General features: G+C 46.6%; 1 protein-coding gene across 9 annotated transcripts in view; it reads right to left on the reverse strand.

Moving 5' to 3' along the window:
* AKAP13 (A-kinase anchoring protein 13) overlaps positions 1 to 20,449 on the reverse strand; it is a 320,007-nt gene that overhangs the window by 182,083 nt on the left and 117,475 nt on the right. For all 9 annotated transcript variants that reach the window (XM_046008539.1, XM_046008544.1, XM_046008541.1 and 6 more), the window contains 2 exons: positions 18,768 to 18,915; positions 5,620 to 5,916 (listed from right to left, as the gene is read on the reverse strand). In XM_046008539.1, coding sequence (XP_045864495.1) covers positions 5,620 to 5,916; positions 18,768 to 18,915 — 445 coding nt within the window. The remainder of the gene's footprint in view (positions 1 to 5,619; positions 5,917 to 18,767; positions 18,916 to 20,449) is intronic.

Below are 20,449 nucleotides of genomic sequence, written 5' to 3' on the forward strand. Positions count from 1 at the left end.
CATCATTTCAAGCTACTCCCTTTCCATCTTTGCCCTCACTGTGATGACTTCTCTGCAGATGTAATTAAAGCCCCTAATCAGTTGATTTAATAAGGAAGATTATCCCAGATAATCTGGGTAGGTCTAACTAAATCAGCTGGAAGGCTTTAAAAGCCGAACTGAGGTTTCCCCTGGAGGATGGCTTGAGCCTGTGCTCTTGGAACTCCAGTGTGCTCCAGATCTCCCCTTCCTGACTCACTGAGGATGACAGTTTTGGCTCATTTCAGTGGGTCTGAGCTTGCCCATGGTCTTCTCCTCTACTCCTGCCCTGCGAATCTTGGACCTCCTTAACCAGCCCCACAATCGCGTAAGCCACACCATGCAAGAAGTCTTAATGCACATTTCTCCTGCTTGTTCTGATGCTCTGGTTGAACCCTGACCGAGGAGCTTCCGGCGCATTAAGTAGAAACTCCCTAAACTTACTGTTCTCCTGGTTGCTTCCTTTTCTAATTTCATAATAGGTCTGACTTCTTTGAGCTTTTAAAGGACAAATGGGAACGCTCTTCTAAATTTTTCTTTGGTTTCTTAAAGAAAATTATACCTGGAAGTCTTCCATCTGAATACTCCTGATACTTCTCTGTTTCCTTTAGGCTATAATTTATGTCACAGGCCATAGGTTGGTTCACAGGCTCTCCCATTTAACCATGCTCAATTGGAAAAATCTCTATGGAGGCCCGGCTTCCACTCACAGAGAACGTAGCAGAAAATGCCTTAAGTCTCCCTTGTTATCCACTTGTGTACTGGAAGCGCCTGCCACACCCATTCCCTCAACCCGCAGAGAAAGCTGATGGGCCTAGCAGATATTCACGGTAAGCACACTGTGGCATACTTTTCCAAAGTCAGATTTTCTGATGAAGCAAAATGTTCTAAATTCTGTGAACGGTATAGCAATCAAAGACTACAAATGTTTTTCCTTCCCCATCAATCCACCTAAATGCCCTGCTCACAGTACTCTCTGAATTCCTATCTATGTGATTCCAAAATCACCATTCCCTCTGCTGTTCCGAACTGCCTCTTGGATAAACGTGCAGTCCCCCACGAGGCAGGAATTCTCGCACTCCACAGGGAAGGAAAACGGTGGGCCGGTGTGAGCAATGGGCTTGTCGAAAAGGACACCTGAAGCCCTGCCACACAATCAAGGTTTGAGAGGCAACAAAACATTTTGGAGCTGAAGTCCTGCCATGACCAGGAAGTGCTTGTCCTGGAAATCAACAGACATTAACCCTCTGCCAAGAAAAAAATCCCCAGTGATGTTTTTATATTTTATTATTTTATTTTTTAGCAACAATGATAGCTGAAAAAGGATACAAATATTAGAGAGTGTAGCTAAGGAAAAAGTCCCATGGAAGGGGTGTGGGAACTAAAACACCAAACAATGAGGTTGAGGTTCTAGTAACCAACGTCAGATACACAGAACTGAGACCGCCCTGGCTGTTTTGGGTGCAGTCTTTTTTCAACCTGTCCAATCCTTCTCTCCACCCAAATTTCTCCTTGTGGGGAGGATTCCCACCCCAAAAGATGATAAGATCTTTTCATTCAGTCATATAATACCGGGACTGAGAACGAAGATCTCCCCCAGGACGTTTCTCCTCTACCCTTTCTTCCCAGCTAGTCTGCAGCGGGCCGCTACCCTACAGGGTTTTTCAGGTGAAAATCATCTCTATTCACCTGACCTTCAACCTTCGACCTTCGCTAGCTACGGAGGGACTGAGCAGCAGGGACAAGGAAGTGAGACTTGGTCACTCACAAGGAAGATCTCCCTGCCCATCATTCACCCTCCACCCAGATGCAACCTTACTGCTGATGTTTAGAGCAGAACTAAGGACAAAAGCACAGCAGAGAAGCTCCTTTCTGTAACCGCGGATGGAAGGACTAGACGGACAAACTCCCTCCCTCCCGTTCGTGGTTTAAAGCAAAGAATAACTTTAGAGATCAGTAAAAGCAAAAGCAAAACAGCCTCGTTCTGCCTCAAGGAACTGTTTTTCCCGTGCTGTCCTGTGGCAGCCTTCTACAACACAGGTTAAGTCCCTTACAGAGCTCATCGATGCCCTGTCTCTAACAGGTTACTGGATGGTGGTCAAGGTATGTTCAAAACAAAATGCTTATCCACCAGTCCACGCTCTCCCAGTAGGTCTTCCTCCATCTGACAGATAAAGCAACAGGGAACCAGAGGTGAAGTACTTTGCACAAACTCTTGGATGAGGCAAGGCTATAGACAAGTGCAGCCTACCGCCCACGTGACAGTATCACCTCTCAACCGAGAGTTCGCAGCGTCACGTTCATGCCTGCTCCGCAGGGAGACCAAGAAGCCTACATAACATGTCCATGTTCTCCAGCTAGGCAGCCAGATGCACTTCCTCCGAAGAGAGATCTAAGCTCTTTTCAAAGGAGTCACTGACCTGGAAACAGTTAAAAAGCACTGCCTCTAAACACAGAGCAGGAGGGTTAACCACAAATCTCCTATGACCCCTTTGTGCAAATATCAGGCTGGGACAACTGTCAACATCCTAACCTTCAGTGGCAAGTAGTCCCGTTACGTAACAGGGCGCCCTGTGTACCTGCCTCTTTACCACAGGCGACAAGCCTGCTTCATACCTGCTTCCTTTTTTTTTTTTTTTAAGACTTTATTTGTTTATTTGACAGAGATCACAGGCAGGCGGGGATGGGGGGGTGGGGGGGTGGGGGGTGTAGGCTCCTTGCTGAGCAGAGAGCCTGATATGGGGCTCGATCCCAGGACCCTGGGATCATGACCTGAGCTGAAGGCAGAGGCTGAACCCACTGAGCCACCCAGGTGCCCCTCGTACCTGCTTCCTTTAACAATCTTGGCAACTCACTGATGTGAGCAGAATGCTCCTTTACATTCGTCCCTCAGCAGCACGCACCTCGTGATCGGTGCTGCACCGCCTTTCAGGCACCCGGTGGCGCAGGCTCTAGCCCACCAGGAAGGGAACAACTCAGCTGCAGAATGCCGATCTGGCACTTGCATCAGGCTCCTGATCCCAGCTGCTGACTTCAAGGTAGGTCTATGGAGTTCCATGCTTGCGTTTCATCTTCCAACGTACATACACCTAACTTGTCCAGTTTTTTTGTTCTTTTAATTATTTGTAACTTATGTACAATGAAACTCGCTTGTGGGGGCATATAGTCCTGTGAGTCTGAACGCATGCACAGATTGTTCTAACCACCACCACCGAGACATAAAGCCATTCCAACATCCAAAAAGCTCCCTCATGACAGCCCCCTGCAGTCAGACCTCAGCTCTACTCCTAGTCCCTGGCAACTACTCATCTGTTTTCTGTTCCCATAATTTTGCCCTTTTTAGACTACCACACAAGTAGAATCACACACTACCTAACCTTTGGAAATGGACTTTACCCAGCAAAATGCATCCAGGCTGCTGCATCTGGACCCCCAACAATTTGTCCCCTTTATTATTTTTCAACATTATACCCCCCTTTTTCATGAGTGGTATCCCCCTGTATGGACATACCATTACCGGTTCACATATTCACCCAATGACCGAGATCTGGGTTGTCTGCAGTTCTGAATGGTAATAAATAACGCTGGTGTAGGCACATCTGTGCAAAGATTTTCCGAGTAAACAGAAGTTTTCATTTCTCTAGAATAAAGAGCCAAATGTGGAACTGCCAGGTCATATAGTAAATGCACACTTAACCTTGTAAGAAACTGCCGAACTGTCTTCTGGGGCGCCTGTATCATTCTGTGCTCCCACTGGCAATGTAGCAGGCACTGTTCTGTGGCCCTGCTAGCCCCTGGTGTTTTTGATTTTACCCATTCTAACAGGTGGGTAATGGTACCTCACTGTGGTCTTCAACACACTTCCCTAACTATTCAAACTCGATTCAGCTTTTGCTAGTACCACTTGAGCAACTTTGCGCAACAGAAACCGAAGAAGCACGTGGCAAGTCCACAGAAAGCTGGCAAAGCTGGCCAGTTCCCTATGAAAGGCAGGGAGGCTAAGGCCCAGAGAGGGGAAGTGACAGGCCCGAAGTTTCAGACCTGTGCTCTTTCTAACAGCTCTTTTTCATCGTGGCAACATGAACAATGATCCCCACTCCTGTGCCTTCTTTCAAGACAAAAACAAAACCATAAAAACACCATAAGCCCCGTAAATAACGAAGGCGACCCGGTCTTGACACGGACGTGTACACAGCAACCAGAGTTGCCGCTGCCATAGCAATACAGAACAGGAGGGGCTCGCGGCATAAAGCCTCAACGGGAGGTTTCTGAAAAGGTGCTCTTGCCCTTGATGATGGCAAATACTTTGATCTTTAGATCTTAGCAGTGCAGGGGTTCCTTGGTCTGTATTAATTAGACAGAGAAAAGGATAAATGTGTCCTTCCTTGATGGGACCTTAGAGTCCTCCTTTCCCTTTTTATTTCACTGAGGCAGGCAGCTTGCCACAGCCAGCCCCTGATGCCGAGGGACACCACTGCCGCCCCTGGTCACAGCATTTCAGAGGACCAAAGCTGGCAAATTCCTCTGCAGCTTTCTTCCATGGGAGGAAGTCTGTGAGAGCAGCCACTGAGCACGCCCCTGACCTAGTCCCCCTCTGGGCGTTCCTGCTCAGGATCTGCTCTCGGGCAGAGAGGGTGACTTCTGGCCTGCTCCCCCTACGGAGTATGATGATCAGAGCTGGGTGGCCACCGAAGGGCAGTCCCGTGACTGTCCAGCTCTTTCAGGGATAGAGCAGGAAGAGGAGCAAACCCTTCCGGCAGATGCAGCATCAGCAGCCCAACGAGCGGTCGTCAATAGCAAAGCAAACCTTCTGACCTCCATCTGCCTAACTCCTAAACCTTTCCATTCGACTCGAGCTCAGGCGGGAAAGAGGGTGTTACTTATGAGACCCCCAGCATATACTCTTCATTTAAATACGGTCCTAAAACCATGACATCTAGTACATACGCATCTGCTACACAAATGATTATGTAGGAAAACCCCTAAGAGGAACACACGGTTACTATGCCAGAGCTTTTTTTTTTTTTAAAGTGGAACCCTTCCTTCCGTGAACTCTTACATGGAAAGCCAGCAGATAAAATAAGTTACGAGTGAAACTGCTCTGGTTAAAGAAGTGTGGGGTTTCGCAGAAGCCAGGCAGCTCTGTGCCCCCTCCCACTTCAATCCCCCATCTTTCGTTCCTCCAATGCCATAGAGTCTCTCAAAAACTTCAGAATACAACAGTGAAAGCTCTTTGAAAATGAAATACCACAAGAATGACAAAAAGTACTCTGCCACTGTCCTCACGAAGGACAGGTCACTTCCTGCGCTTGGGAGGACACGCGAGAACCGCAGACCCGCAGCCAAGTGCCGTGTGCGCCGCCCCCTGCTGCCAACAGCAGCCGCACACAGCCACACCAAGCTCCTGCTTGGGGCATTTCACTGCAAGAACAGGTTTAACAGCTCCGAGAAGAGAAGGCATCAAGGCCACTCTACTCCAGTAACTGTGAGATCTACCCAGCCACTGTGAAAGGCTTGAGGACAATGATCGTACAGAAGCAGCCCCATTGAGAAACCAAAGTATTCTAAATTCAGTCTCTTTGTGGGTCATTAAGTGCTTACCCTGCAAAGTCTGATCCGTCCCCAACACATTCCACTCCGCCGGCAGCTTCAGGTGTCTGAATGCCAGGGCGACCTTCTCATCAAGGGAATTCACATCCCCAGATGGGGGCCCTGATCGGTCAAGAAAACGAGTGAAGTTCAGGGCCTGCTGATTCCCAGCACTGGTCGCGAGGAACTGGGCTGCATCATATGCTTCGTCCTGGATGAACTGGAAGTCTTCTTCGGCCACCACAAACACGGGAAGGCCCTCCTTGGAAGCACAGAGCAGAACTTTCACGGTCTCACAGCAGTCGTGACCTAAACAAGACACAGAGAGCAAAGAAAACAGCGTTTGAGTCCTCCTGCCGGAAGAATAGTCTCAGTCCTCTTGCTGGGAGGAGGACAGTCTGAGTCCTCCCACTTGGGAGGAAGATAGTCTCTAAGTCCTCCTGCTGGGAGGAGGACAGTCTCTGAGTCCTCTGCTGGGAGGAGGACAGTCTCTGAGTCCTCTGCCGGGAGGAGGACAGTCTCAGAGTCCTCCCGCTGGAAGGAGGACAGTCTCCGAGTCCTCCCGCTAGGAGGAGGACAGTCTCCAAGTCCTCCCGCTAGGAGGAGGACAGTCTCAGAGTCCTCCCGCTGGAAGGAGGACAGTCTCAGAGTCCTCCCACTGGAAGGAGGACAGTCTCCGAGTCCTCCCACTGGAAGGAGGACAGTCTCAGAGTCCTCCCACTGGAAGGAGGACAGCCTCAGAGTCCTCCCGCTGGAAGGAGGACAGTCTCAGAGGCCTCCCGCTGGAAGGAGGACAGTCTCAGAGTCCTCCCACTGGAAGGAGGACAGTCTCAGAGTCCTCCCGCTGGAAGGAGGACAGTCTCAGAGGCCTCCCGCTGCAAGGAGGACAGTCTCAGAGGCCTCCCGCTGCAAGGAGGATAGTCTCAGAGTCCTCCCGCTGGGAGGAGGACACTAGTAGGTCCTCTTTGCTCTTCTTGCACAATACACAAGTTCTCCTTCCTAAAAGAAAGTACTTCCTCTGCTCTGACAGCAATCCAAACTTCTTTACACTTATTTTCAGCTCTTTTTCTGAACTGTTACTTGCAACTATGAATTAGTTCCCTTACTGCCAGTAAACAACTCTGTTCCCCAAATGTATCCCCTATAGCTAACGTCTGGCACTGAACAGTCTCTGAGATCCCAGGACATACTGAATTATGGCTGTTCAACTCAAACAGAGGAAAGAATGAAAGCTCAAGGATTTCATCAGGCCTAGCAAGTCTGATACGACTGAACTGAGCTTGATCTGGAAACCCAACAGGAAGAAGGCCACGCAGACTGGTTAATACAGGAGGATTTTTATAGGTTCCCCAGCACTGCCCTATTATCACCACAGTGCAACTGATCAAATGATGAAACATTCTGAAAAGTACCAAGCTACCTGACTTTATTTCACAATTATTAGCGATTCAAGGCCTACAAATGCACTCTGCTGTCAGACACATGTTCTTTCCTGTCATGTAATCACGTCAACAAACTCGCCTGGTTCACACAGGGATGACGCAATGCTGTGGCCAGAAGCCGGGTTCAGGGAGGGCAAGCATGCCGGAGATCAGTGCCCACCATGCAGACGGCGCAGACCTCATGAGCTGGCACATACACGCCGCCCCAGAGAGCTCCACTCGAGTACCATCCACGCCGTTTCTGCGGGAAAGGCCTTCCTGGACAATCAGACTCTGCTGCATTTTAGCCTCACAGAGTTAAGTATGTACAACAATCAGAATATCGTCATTGGAACACCCTGCTGTCCCTCAACTTCCCAACACTGATCTCAACTGGCTAGAAGTATGCCCTTAACATCATCATTCTTCTTCCAAAAAATCTCTCTGGTGAGAAACACAGAAAGGAAAATGGAGCCTGTCTTTCTGCTGCGTGAGTGATGCCACCTGGTGCTCTGCCCGATTCACCGCAGACCCTGGCCCGCCCCGCTTCCCTGCAGCCCCTGGGGCGCAGAGACTGCGTGTCGATGGTGGGGTGAGGCCGAGGAAGCCCTCTATAGGGCCACGGAGCTCACTTTCCATACTGTGGCCACAGGCCAGGAGAGGCTTCAGATGTGGACAGCAGAGACGAAGCCTTCTGCTGCCTTTCAAAGAGAAAACTGTCATTGTTTTTCCCATGTGAACAATAAGAATAATAAGTAAATTGATTTTCCGCATACGATTCTCCAGGGGCCTCTTTAAGCCCTTTACCCTGGTGACAAAAGAAATATCTCACTGTTGTGTAACCGTAGGGTGTTTAGAAGTATTTACTGACCAAGTGACTACCACATATCAGGCACCCGACATGTCATTTTCTCTGTACGAGAGATTTATGAGGTATGTACTGTCCTCATGTTGCAGATGACAAAACTGAGACTTCAAGAAGTAAGGTCACGAAGATATTATAAGAAGCAGAATCCATTATTTAAATTCAAGTCTGATGCCCAAGAACGTGGCCTAGTGTATCATGAGGCACGAGTTCTGTCCCTGCCTGCAAGGAGCCTAATACTCGAACGGCAGGCCAGTAAGACGACTGAGCAACAAGAACAGGTTCACTACCCACTGAGATCAGCTTCCACATAAACACGTCACTCCACCATGTACACGTCCTGCCTTCCGAGTTCAATTCTTTCTATGAAGGCTGTAGGAGAGGGAGCATCCCCTGCCTGGTGCGTGTCTGTGCCCGCATGTGCCAGACACCCACATGTGTATTTCAGCTCAATGCATGTGTTGATTTATACATTTAACATATGAAATGATATTAGGGGGAAAAAACTTCTGATTTTTCCTTTGAAGGGAAGCCAGCCTAATTGTATAAAACAACAATGTCAATAGAAACAAGTCAACAGAGTCGGGTAGAAGGTTTAGAGACTCTTCTGGCAGAAAGTGTTTCTTTGAACTGTTCTATAATGGGGCGCCTGGGTGGCTCAGTCAGTTAAGCATCTGCCTTTGGCTCAAGTTATGATCCCAGTGCCCTGGGATGGAGCCCCACATCTCTCTCTCCCTCTGCACTCCCCACCCTCTGCTCGTGCATGCGCTCTCTCACTCTCTCTCAAATATATAAAATCTTTTTTTTAAAAGGTTAAAAAAAAACAACTGTTTTATAACATCCAACAGCTAGACAGGCACCAAGCCCAGGGCACTGGGATTACAAGCACGAGAGCCTCAGCCCTCTGTTTCAGCCCTCCGGAGGTTTACAGTCTGTAAGGGGGAATCAAACAATTTGCAGAGAACTTCGAAGAAGTCAGAGTGGGATGGGTTGTGGAAGAACCACACAGTGCAACTGGTGGGAGAGATGCAGGACGTTTCACAGATGAGTAGGAGCAGGAAGACGTCACAAAGCAGGTGGCCGCTAAGAAGCAGCTTTCTGCAGGCACCCTGCTCCCACCTCTGCAGGCCTCAGAACGCAGATGCATGGCACCTACCTTACCTAACACACACACATCGTAACTCGCGGTGTGCTGGCTCTATTCTCTGCTTTCCAAGTAGCCGTTCATGTACTCCTCATAGCAACTCTATGCGACAGACACTATTACTATACCATTCACCAGATGCAGACACTAACGCACAGAAGTACTAAGTCATTTGCCCACAGTGATGAAGCTCCTGGGTGCCAGAATCAGAACTTGAGCCCACTTCCTTGCTCTAGAGGCTGCCCCTTCTCTCAAGATTTATGGGTACAAGAAGACCTGAAGAGGAAATAAGGGGACCATGGAAGAATCGACAGGGAAGCAATAACCACACCACGCTCAAACGCTGGCTTCAACTCTGACGCTGTGCGACTCCAGATCACCTCTGCTTCTGCGGGCCTCGACTTCCTCATTCACTGCATGACGGCACAGCCCCTATGAGCCCCAGCATTTCTCCCGAGGTCAAAGTCTGTGGGCGTCAGTAGGCAGAAGCTGGACAGGCAGAGAACGTTAACAAGAGATTCCAAGAATAGAGAACAGTTTGAAGAGCCTAAACATGGAAGCAGAAGGTAAGTTCAAGGGATGGAAATGACAGTTTCGGGAGGATATTAACTTGGCTACACCTGGATGCTTAGTGACAGCAGAGACCTGGGTGCAAACCAATTTCCCTTACATCTCAGCTACGTGGCCCGAGGTAAACAAGAACACCTCTCTGTTAAATCTAGACAGTCTCCAGGTCTTACACGTAAAGAGCAGAATTAGAAGAGTCTTCTCAAATTCTTTAATACCATCACCCAAAACACCACCACCTAGCCTCAATTCATTGCCTATGAAATAAGACAGCAGGTGTAACAACAGGTATTTCAGTTGGAAGAATTACTTTAAATTACTTAAAGAATTACTTTAAGTTTAAAGAATTACAGTTTAAAGAATTACTTTAAACGGTTCATGAATCTAACTGACAATTACAGCGCAGCATTACAAGCCTCAAGTCTATGCAAAGGTGAGAAACCCAAAAGCTTGAACCAGAAAGGGAGTCCCAATGCCACTAATGGCATCCATCACCCTGTAAACACCTAAATACCATCCGCCACCCTCTAAGAGCTCCTTCTATACAGAGTTCATCGCATATTCCAGATCTTCAATTTCATATCTCTCTCTCTCTCTCTCACACACACACACACACACACACACACACACACGGTGCAGTGAGCGCGGAAAAGCCTCTGTGAAGCAACACCATCTCATTCAAAACTGCCAAGTGTAGAAGCGTCTGCACAGAACTCCATCCAGCTAGGAAAGGGTGAAGACAGAGGGAACAGACACAGAAAGTGGTTCACGCACACGCACATGGGTTTACTGGCAGCCTACACGTGCCTGGCTCTTTCCGCTGCATCAGCAGAAGTAATCGGTGAGCAGGCAGATGTGGACGGTAGTGGTGGTTGGGTGAACTACAGTCAGCTCTGTCCGTGTATACATTTCTGTGTAAAATAAAACTATGTATCAGAGGAGGGCGAATGTCAGGAAAGGCCAGGAAGCAGAAACCCAGGAGCAGCGATTGGATTGTTGGCTCCGTGTTCTTCCCTATGGACATGAACTCACAATCTGAAGGACAGACTATGATCAACTGAAGTAAAATGTGCCATCAATCTGGAATGTGTTTGGTATGATTATAGGCTCCTTTTCCAAAAGAAACACTGAGGAGTAAAAGAGGAGTGGAGGGCTGAGGGTGTCCTGGACCGGCCTTTAATATTAAAAACTGAGAGTACGTTGGGAGAGCGACTGCTGCTCTCAACCACAGCACTCGCCCCAGCGTCTGGACACCAGCACCCAAGCCTGCAGGCACTACTCTCTCACACTGGAGTTTTCTATTATGCTCGACTGGGTCTCAAAACTATTTTTTAATCCCTGTGACCTTTCAGATAAAGCATTTAGGGGGGAAAAACCCAACATGTTAAAAAACAAAGCTATGTAATATGGACCCAGTAATAAAACCCGCTGCATAAAACGTCTTGTTGCCATAAACTCGCCCTAGAGACAGGACCCTCTCCAGGGGCCATCAGCCTTCCAACTGCCTTTGTACACACAAAACGCAGGGTATTAAGGATGCCCACATCTACACCAAGAAGACAGAGAAACCACATCCGATTTGCTATCATCGCCACAGTCAACCTCTCTTTACACGAAAACTGCAGCAGAAAGTGGAGCAGCAGGTTTCAGCCAGGGGCACGGTGCTTCTCCTTCCCCTCAACCTCCTGCTAACAAAGAAGGAAAGTAAAACTCCCAAGTCTTTTTAGAAAAGGAAGGTCTGAAAAGTTTACTGAGCTTCTTCTGAGGGAAGCAGCTCCAGAGAATTTAAAGAAGGGAAGAAGACAGAGAAAAAGGTAGAGAAATAAGCCTAAGTGTCAATTCCATTTTTTAAACTGCCTTCTCAGTACCCGCCGCGATCAGGCCCCATTCTTTCTTCTACATCAGAAATCCACACTAACTACTGGGGTGCCGGAGATCTTTTCCTGACCGACTGAGGGGTCCTGAGGTTTGCTGGCAACGAGCGGAGGAGTCAGATTACACCGGCTGGAGTCTTCACCGTCCGCTGTGCACAGGGTAGGTCATTCTGAACAAGTCACTCCGCCCTGAAGCCCAATGCCACCCGCCTGCCCGACTGTGAGAAACCATCAGAGATGGCCATGCACAAAGCACCGGGCCTGAGACAGGCACCAAAGACTGGTAGTTATCATCATCATTATTATTATTCAGTTATTAAAATGTTCTGTTGAGGGGCGCCTGGGTGGCTCAGTCAGTTACACGTTCAACTCCTGATCTGGGCTCAGGCCATGATCTCGGGGTTGTGAGATGGAGCCCTGCGTCCGGCTCTGTGCTGAGTGTGGAACCTGTGAAGATTCTCTCTCCCTCTGACCCTCCCTCTCTAAAACTAAACTAAAATGAAATATATTTAAAATGTTCCTGTTTAGGTCACTCAAGGAAAAGAGATTCCCGATACTCTACCACGAGCTTCTGCCGCAGGACCCAATAAAACTCCAGAGCTAAAAGCTGCCTTTGGCACTAGAGAACTGAAGAGATGGGGGGGGGGGGGGGGGGGGGCGGAGAGATCCAGAATAAACAAAAACACAACAAAAAGCACCTAGCGGAGGAGCGATTGGGTGGCTCAGTCATTAAGTGACTGCCTGATCCCAGGGCCCAGGGATCTATGTTGGGCTCTATGCTCAGCAGGGAGCCTGCTTCTCCCTCTCCCTCCCACTGCCCCTGGCTTGTGCTCTCTCTCTGTCAAATAAATAAAATCTTAAGAAGAAGAAGAACCACCACCTAGCTGAGAAGCAACAATGTCAATTAACAGCTAATGCTCCTCTTAAAAGTACTGAATTCCAACCTCTTTTAAGCTGGCGGGTCAGGAGGTACGTGTGCTCATGAGGCTGGAGAGCCTTTCTGCCGGCTCCTTATCACCGTATGAAGCACCGTACCCATGGAAACGAAATATTGCTACAGATAAACAAGTGTGCTGAAGCATGACCCAAGAATTACTTCACTTCCTATTAAGCTAAAAGTGGCACACATCCCATCCGGGCCTTCTCTTTTGAGAATGAAACAATTGGGACTTTGTCTGACCAACTATCCAAAAAGGAACGCTGAAAGTGCTTGCTGGACCAGCCCAGCCCAGCTCCACTCAGAGCATGGTCTTTTCCTTTTTTTTTTTTTTTTTAAAGATTTATTCATTAGAGAGAGAGACAGAGAAAGACAGTGTGTGTGTGTGTGTGTGTGTGTGTGTGTGTGTGTGTGTGAGAGAGAGAGAGAGAGAGAGAGAGAGAGAGAGAGAGAACGCGCGAGGGGAGGGAGGTGAAGAGGGAGAGCATAGGGGTAAGGGGCAGAGAGAGAATCTCAAGCTGAGATTCTCCGCTGAGCTCAGAGCCTCACAGGGCTTGCTCCTAGGATCCCGAGATCAGACCTGAGCTGAAATCAAGAGCTGGACGCTCCACCGATGATGCCACCAGACGGCCCCACTCCTGTTCTAAGAGAAAGGCTGCAGTAAGGGGTCAAGGTGGAAAACACGGAAACACTGTCTTTTAGTCTTTCAGTCTGGCATCCAAGTATCTGAGAAGTGGCGATACAGGGCTCGAGGAAATGCCCAGTCTTCGGGCTCATACGCAGGTGCAGAAAGCCCTACTGTGAATTTCTGGTGGTCTGGCGGCAGATGTGCAAATCTCGTACGTGTGTAAAATGTCCCTGTGTAAAAGTATTTAAGCAGAATGGGACAAAAAAAACAGTAGGCACAGGAATTTCATCATGCGTATTTTTTGTGGGAAAAGGGCTAATTAATACAGAACACGGTCTGCCATACTTCAGCCTATTACTGTAAGGCAGTGCTCCTCAGTATTTTATTCACTGTCATCCCAAAGAGTCTTCGTAGACATTTTTCTATATTCACCCCCCCATCTAATGAAACTTTCATGCTACAGATTTAGCCCATATTTGTACATGTGTCTCTGCTCACAGAGAGAGAGAAAGATTTTCTGCCCCCCCACGAGCCAATTTTCACTCCTCTGGCAGGACCGCTGACTCCACTACAATGTGGGTGGCTCCGAGTCCAGGCTTAGACCCTCAGCTCCAAGTACACAACGTCCACATAAGCATGACAGCTGGGACAGTACACAGCAGATGGGTTTTCCCTTCAACTAGTCCCCAGTTTGTTTGTCCAGCATAGCAACTATATATACTGAATAGCACTGGGACAGTAACTGAAGATTTTTTTTTTTAATCTATAATCCTACCTGTCTAGAAATAGCCTTACAGCAGGAGTGTTTTAGAATAGGGAAGACTCTTAGTAAGTGTCCAACACAAAGGTTAACGATTCCTTTGCCACAGAAGGGGGTCCAGCACTCTGCGATTAGGCCAGTTTAAAGTCGACAACTTCTTTTCGAATGTGTAATTCAATCTGGCACCCTTGGACATCAGCTACTAGAGACAGGTCTGGGTTCACACGAAGTGAGAGATACATCGTGATCTACCTGTAGAGCTACTTACTGGGACCTGGGCTGTGAGCCCTGATTTTTAATAAGCCCGGAAGGAATTCTGATCACAGCAATTAAGTTTTTTCTTCTTTTAATGACAAATCTACTATATATGGTACCTTCCCTCTGATGAGTGAGAAAGAAAAACATTAGAGCTGGGTCAAATTTTAGGTCAATGTATTTTGTAGTTTTCCTGTCCAACAAGAACCTTTGCTGTAAATTCTTAAGTAACACATGCTGGGAAAAGAGAGACCCTGCACTAAAGCCTTGCATAAAAATAGCGTGCGGCATCCGCTGAACATCCTGTCTCATTTCCATTCTGAAATCATTGTTTGCTGGGCCTAAATCCACATTTAGCTAATAAAAATGAACATAATAAGGCAGTACTCCATATCCCTCAAGAATTATCTTCCAAGGATACTCAGACTTCTTTACATTACTTACCAGTCCCCCACAAGTCTTTTAAAGAAAAATCTCAGCTTTATCTCTAAAGGAAACTCACTGTTAAGATGAGATTTGCAGTCGGATTCATTTCATACAAAGAGAAAAGAATGGAGGTATTTTCCTCTACTACAAAGGCCGTACCTTTCGTCTTTAGAGATGTATATCCACTTTAGGCGGTATTTTAGAGCAAATTATATTCTTAACCAGAAAATGCAACAGTGTCTTGAACGTAACATTTTATTATATAGCTCATCTGTCTGTGTCTCGTGTTAATCAGAACCCGACAGCTTTATTTTCAGAAGACAGGACGTTGTTTTCGTCTTCAAAATGTTTTTTATTAAAAATTACTTTGTAAAGCACCCAAACAATTCAAAGGCAAATAAAGTAAAAACCAACGTCTCCACCTAACTGCCCCCTAAGATGCTTTTATTGACCTTACTTTATTAAAAAGGGGGAATGATATCATGTCTACAGCTTTTTGATGGCAATAAGGCAAGAAGATTATTTATAAAAAAGCCTTTACAATTTATAATTAGATACATACAATTCATTAAAAACATCTCATTAGAAAATAAGCAAAAAGTGAGAAAATAGAAAAAAAAATCTTCATATCCGAAGTTAAAACATTTAAAGGACACGATTTAGAAATGTTCCTCTCTCTCTTCCACCCCCTAATAATAAAAGGTTACAGACTAACATCAAGAAGTAGTTGCCTTTTGAAGGTCAATCAATCATCTGGTTTTAGTAAGAAGTAAAATGTTACAAAACACTGACAGTGAAACATGCAGAGAACTCAAAGAAAAATCCAAGCCAGCAATGTGGATGAAACATGACATTAAGACCAAGAACAAGACACAAAGCTCTTTTTCTTTCCAGAGTCAACCCAAATGACTAGGACTGGCAGAGCTCATCCCACATGTGAGTAGAAAGGGTGCACTGACGTTGCTCCCAGCAGCAGCTGCTGCAAACAGACTCTGCACACTTATCCGGGACTGGGACGCACCAAGCAAGCACAGACTTTCAATCAAGAATCTTGACTCATCTGACACTGCCCACAGCAGACAGGAAATCCAAGGCTATCAGTGCAGCGAACTGACGCAAATCATCCTAGGTAGCTCTGGAAAGAGAACACAGGCTCCCACCCCCAAGGAAGAATTCAACTCAAGAAGCCAGAGCAAACTCCTTTTGCATTTTTCAAAAGAAAGGGCGTGTGTGTGTGCAGGCACACACCCATGTGTGCACAATCTTTCGAGAAGAATGGCTTCCGAGAACCCGGGTGAGTTCAGATGAAGTAGAAACGTTCTTCCGTCAAATGGCAGGGATTCATAGGACAGCCTTCTTAGCATACACCAACAAAACAGAAATCTATGCCCTCATGAAGCTGACTTTAGCAGAGACAGGTAGAAAACAAATAAGATCAATAGAAGATATAATGTGTTAGAAGTTGGTAAGTGCAGTGCAGAAAAATAAATCAGAGAAGGGCAGAAGGAATACAGACAGGAGGCCACTGTGTATTTTTTTTTTTTTTAAGTAAGCTCCACACCCAGCATGGAGACCAATGGGGGGCTTGAACTCATGACCCTGAGATCAAGAGGTGATGCTTAACCAAATGAGCCGCCCAGGCGCCCTTTGAAGGCTGTCGTGTATTTTTACAAGGTGGGCAGGGAAGGCATGGGAAGGTGATGGCTCAGTGAAGAGCGGAAGGAAGGAAAGCAACCAGTCTAAGACGTCCCTAAAAACAGATTAAGGCAGTTTAATTCTACACTAAAATATTTAACTCCATGACATCAACAAGAAATTCAAAATCAACAAAATGCCCTCAACGCCCCTATCCTACACCTCCACACGTGACTACGGCAGATGCGGCAGCTTAACGAGACACGCGAGTGGAAAGATCTCACACACGGTGACCAGAGCAACAGGGAGCACTCGGGATCCCTTCCGCTTGAACAGTTCACAGAGCTCCTACCTCTCCAGCGAGGACCTTGCCACTGCCCTGCTTCTGTATCAAAGGTTCACATGTGACAGTCTGGCTCTACATTCCGCCTGGCCTGCTTGTACAGGAGGGTCTTGCAGGGACTCCAAGCCACTGTCACCTCCGCTGCCATTGGCACCTCCTACCACCAGCCCAAATGAACACGAGTGAGGAGCAGCCTATGCAGGCCAAGTGGGGTGAGAAGGGGACGGGCTGTTGGGCCCTGTAAGCATGACAGGGGACACGGGAGATGTGAGAGATCATAATTTAAAGGGGAGTAGTTGATTAGTGGAAAATGGAGAAGGCAGGTACTAGGACTCCAGGCCCCACGCAAGTGGGTCAGGGATGTTTCTGCTAACTTTCTGCTAACTTCCAAGTTAGCAGAAAGCAGCCCAGTACCACATCCATTCTGGTTCGCTGTGCCAGTAGGGTCAGGGTCCTCGGAGTACGTACAGAAGGACACCCAGAGATGGGTGTGACTGGGAAGGAGGGGTGCAGAGACACATAGAAAGGTCTGGAACCAAAGGCAAGGGAAGAGATGGGAACTAGAGTTCGGAAAGGTAGGCTGGAGCTCAGAGAGGGTCTGGAACAAACTCAGATCCCCAGGCTGTCACACAGGTACAGCGGGCGTTTGAAGCCAAGGAAAGGAACTGCCTGCTGCCCATCCTAATCGCAAGGCCTTGCCAGCAAAAAGAGACCAGAGCTGCCGGGCAGATCCCTCTCCACCGGGCCGGACCCGGCCAGTACTCGTGACTGAGGACTGCAACCAGGGCACAGGGCAACACCCTTGGCACAGCTGTCCTCTCCCTCAGAGCTCCGTGCGCCCTCCACATCCCCCTCCGTGCTTCCTTACACACGCGCACATGCAGTCGTGAACATAGCCTCACGCACCACTCCCTAACTTTAACTCCTGACCTGTTTCTAACTCAGGAAGGAGTAAGTTTATAAAAATTACCACCGTTCCTTTCCCAGTAAGAGTCCAGTCAGGCACCCACTGACTCGACCCCCTGCGGAGCTGCTTCTCACTATCACCCACACAGAACGAGGTTTTGCAAGGGTGATACTGGACGGCACCTGCTCCAAGACAGGCCTCAAGTTCCAGATAAGCCGTTCTGATATGATAAACATCACAGGAAACGAGATGATTGGAGTTTTAAGTTACAAAGGAGGACACTTAATGTGCTTTAGAAAGAAATCAGTATCTATCCTGAACTCCAGGTTAATTGCCAATCCCTATAACTTTGTGAGGGGGGGAGGGGGGACGATGTTCATAGGAATTGTCAAAAAACTTTAAATCCTATCTTTTTCAATGTCATTTTTGCCAAGCAGGAGGATAAATACAGCTTTCAACTGTCATAAATCCCAGTCCTTGACTGCAGAAAAATTTCCAGGAGCTGGTGGGTATCCGACATGAAGTTCACTTATATCAAATGGCACAGCAATCTGAACCAATACCAGCAAGACTAGATATTAAAATTGCTTCATCAACTAATAATTTTTCACACGGTCTATTTCAACACAGTGGAATCAGTGTTCTGTAAAAACACTGGTAAAAGGAAATGGTTTAGTAAGAAGTAAATCCATTCTCTAAAGGAAAACAGTTAACTCAGCACTTTTTAGGTGCTCCCCCTAAGTGTGCCCTACTTTGTATCCTGATGAAAACTGGTCAACTGTTAACTTCGAAGCCAGGTCAATGAAGGAAAGCAGCTCACCTCCAAACACAAATCAATACACCTTCAGGTGCTGGGACAGACAGGTCAAGGGACAGCCATTATCTTATGAGCCGTTTCTTGTGGAAGTAGCAATGATTTCATAACTTTTGTAAAGCATTTTTAATAACTACCTATCTTCCCCTTTTAATCGTTAAGCCTATAATTACAACAGTGATTAAGTACTCATTAACTGTGTTTTTACCTTTGCTTTTGCCACTATGATAGTCAGAATTCCAATCTGCAGTCACACCATGGGAACCACAGTAGAACGTGTATCTTCCACCTGTTTGAGTTCTCCCCAAATCTCCACGTTCCCATAAATTAATTATTTTTGCTGATCCTGATTTTTATCTTCTAAACTTATGACACCATTTTATTTCACTAATTTCTAGTGAGGCTCGGATTTTTGTGGAACAAGCAAATATAAACAGAACGCTTTACTCTAATGCGTTATTAACATAAAGATTTGACAAGAATTCTATCGCCCTGATTCATTCTTCTCACTCCACATTAACGGACACAGAATAAAAGTGTGCATGAACCAGGAAAGCCCAGTGAAGACTCCACCCAACACTTACCAGGAGCAATGGTCTCCAGCGTATCAGCGCTGACCTTCCGAGTACTCGTGCAGTGATGGAGGGTGGAACCCGAAAACACCAAGTAAAAAACTACATCATCCTCAACTTTGTCCTCTTCAGCCAGCAACACGGTAACCACACAATCGCCCTAGGAAAGGAAAGACAGATTCAGGTTCCCCTTGGGAGTCCATCTTCACAAAACATCAAGTTCAAGGGAAAATCAAATGTCTCATCCAAACTGGGTCCCATTCAAGTAGGTTATACAAATATAAACCCTGAGCACTTACATGCGAGGAAGTACTGTAGGCACTGAGAATACAAAATGATCTGAAAATCATTTTGTACACATCTCAATCTGTCCTCCTTAAAGCTTAGGGTTTTAGTGGAGGTGGCTGGACAAATGAGTAAACTAACAAGGTAATAGTTGGTTTGGATATTTACTTGATGAACAGGTAAAAAAGAAAGAATCCAAAAGAATCCAAAAATAATGCCAAGAGGATGGTGGAAGCATATTAAACAATTAGTTACATCCTTACAGCCTGAACGCCCCTTGAGCTGTGTTCCCGTGGTAGTAATAACTCTCAGTCCTACATCCTAGAAATCGCTGCCAAATCCCCCCATTGTCCAACAAGGAGAGTCTCCGATTAGCTAGCCCGTAAGTGGCAGGGTGCAAAGAGCATACACGTGGGCTCCAGTCAAACCTACAAAGATTTCACCTAAATCCTCTAAACCCCACTGTCCCTGACTATATTAATGGAGACAATCCCTTCTCTTCCTGCAGCTAATATATGAACACTCTTGGAACAGATTCAACTCTCAGTCCATGGTAATATTAACTCTACAAGGACAGGACAATCACTTTTCCGGTTATGTGTTTCCTGACCATCTGGAATCCCTAGTCTTCTTTCGCTACCTCTCCATCAAATCCTTGCAATTAGACAAAAACCTTGTATCGATACCTTTGTCCATGACTCTGCAACTGCTGAGATGGTATCTGTTGTTAATTCGCAAATATTCTTTCTAGTTTTTACACGTTTTTTTTTTTGAGGTTAGTGTCTAAATTAAATATATTCTACAAAATACAGTCCTCACTACTACTCTCTCAATCGTAAACATTAGACAATTCATGTTGGCACCATAAACAAAAGATTTTAAAGCACTAGGTTTAGTAACATCTAAATCTTAATAATGCACTATTTTTTTTAAAAAAAGGGAAAAGAGAATAACATACTATGGAAAAACCAATTTAGAAAAAGCCAGGCTACTTCAGCATTAAATAGGGGCAAGAATGCTCCTTCCTTAGAGCTTTTTTTCTTTTCCATTTTGGCAACAATGAAGCCTTTGAGAGAACCATGCCACCCTGTGGCCAAAATTTATTAGGCCCAGCAGCATTACAGAGCAGGAGGTAATATTTTTATTCAACACTGAAAACCAAAAATCATAACATCAAACTTAAGCAATGCTCCAAAACATTGATTCTGGAAACAGAGTTCAAAGTATTTCCCAAAGTCCCAAATGCCCATCTCTTCATTGATCCCCAGTGCTTTGTGCAGTGCCCTGTACATGGTAGGGGCCCACATCTGCTCAATGCAACAGCTAAGAATTCAGAATGAGCTACAAATAAGCTGTGACTTCCTACAAATGCTGAACTGGAAAGTTCCAAAGCATCCTACCACAAGGAA

This window comes from Meles meles, chromosome 6 (genome assembly GCF_922984935.1).
Source record: "Meles meles chromosome 6, mMelMel3.1 paternal haplotype, whole genome shotgun sequence".
NCBI lineage: Eukaryota > Metazoa > Chordata > Mammalia > Carnivora > Mustelidae > Meles > Meles meles.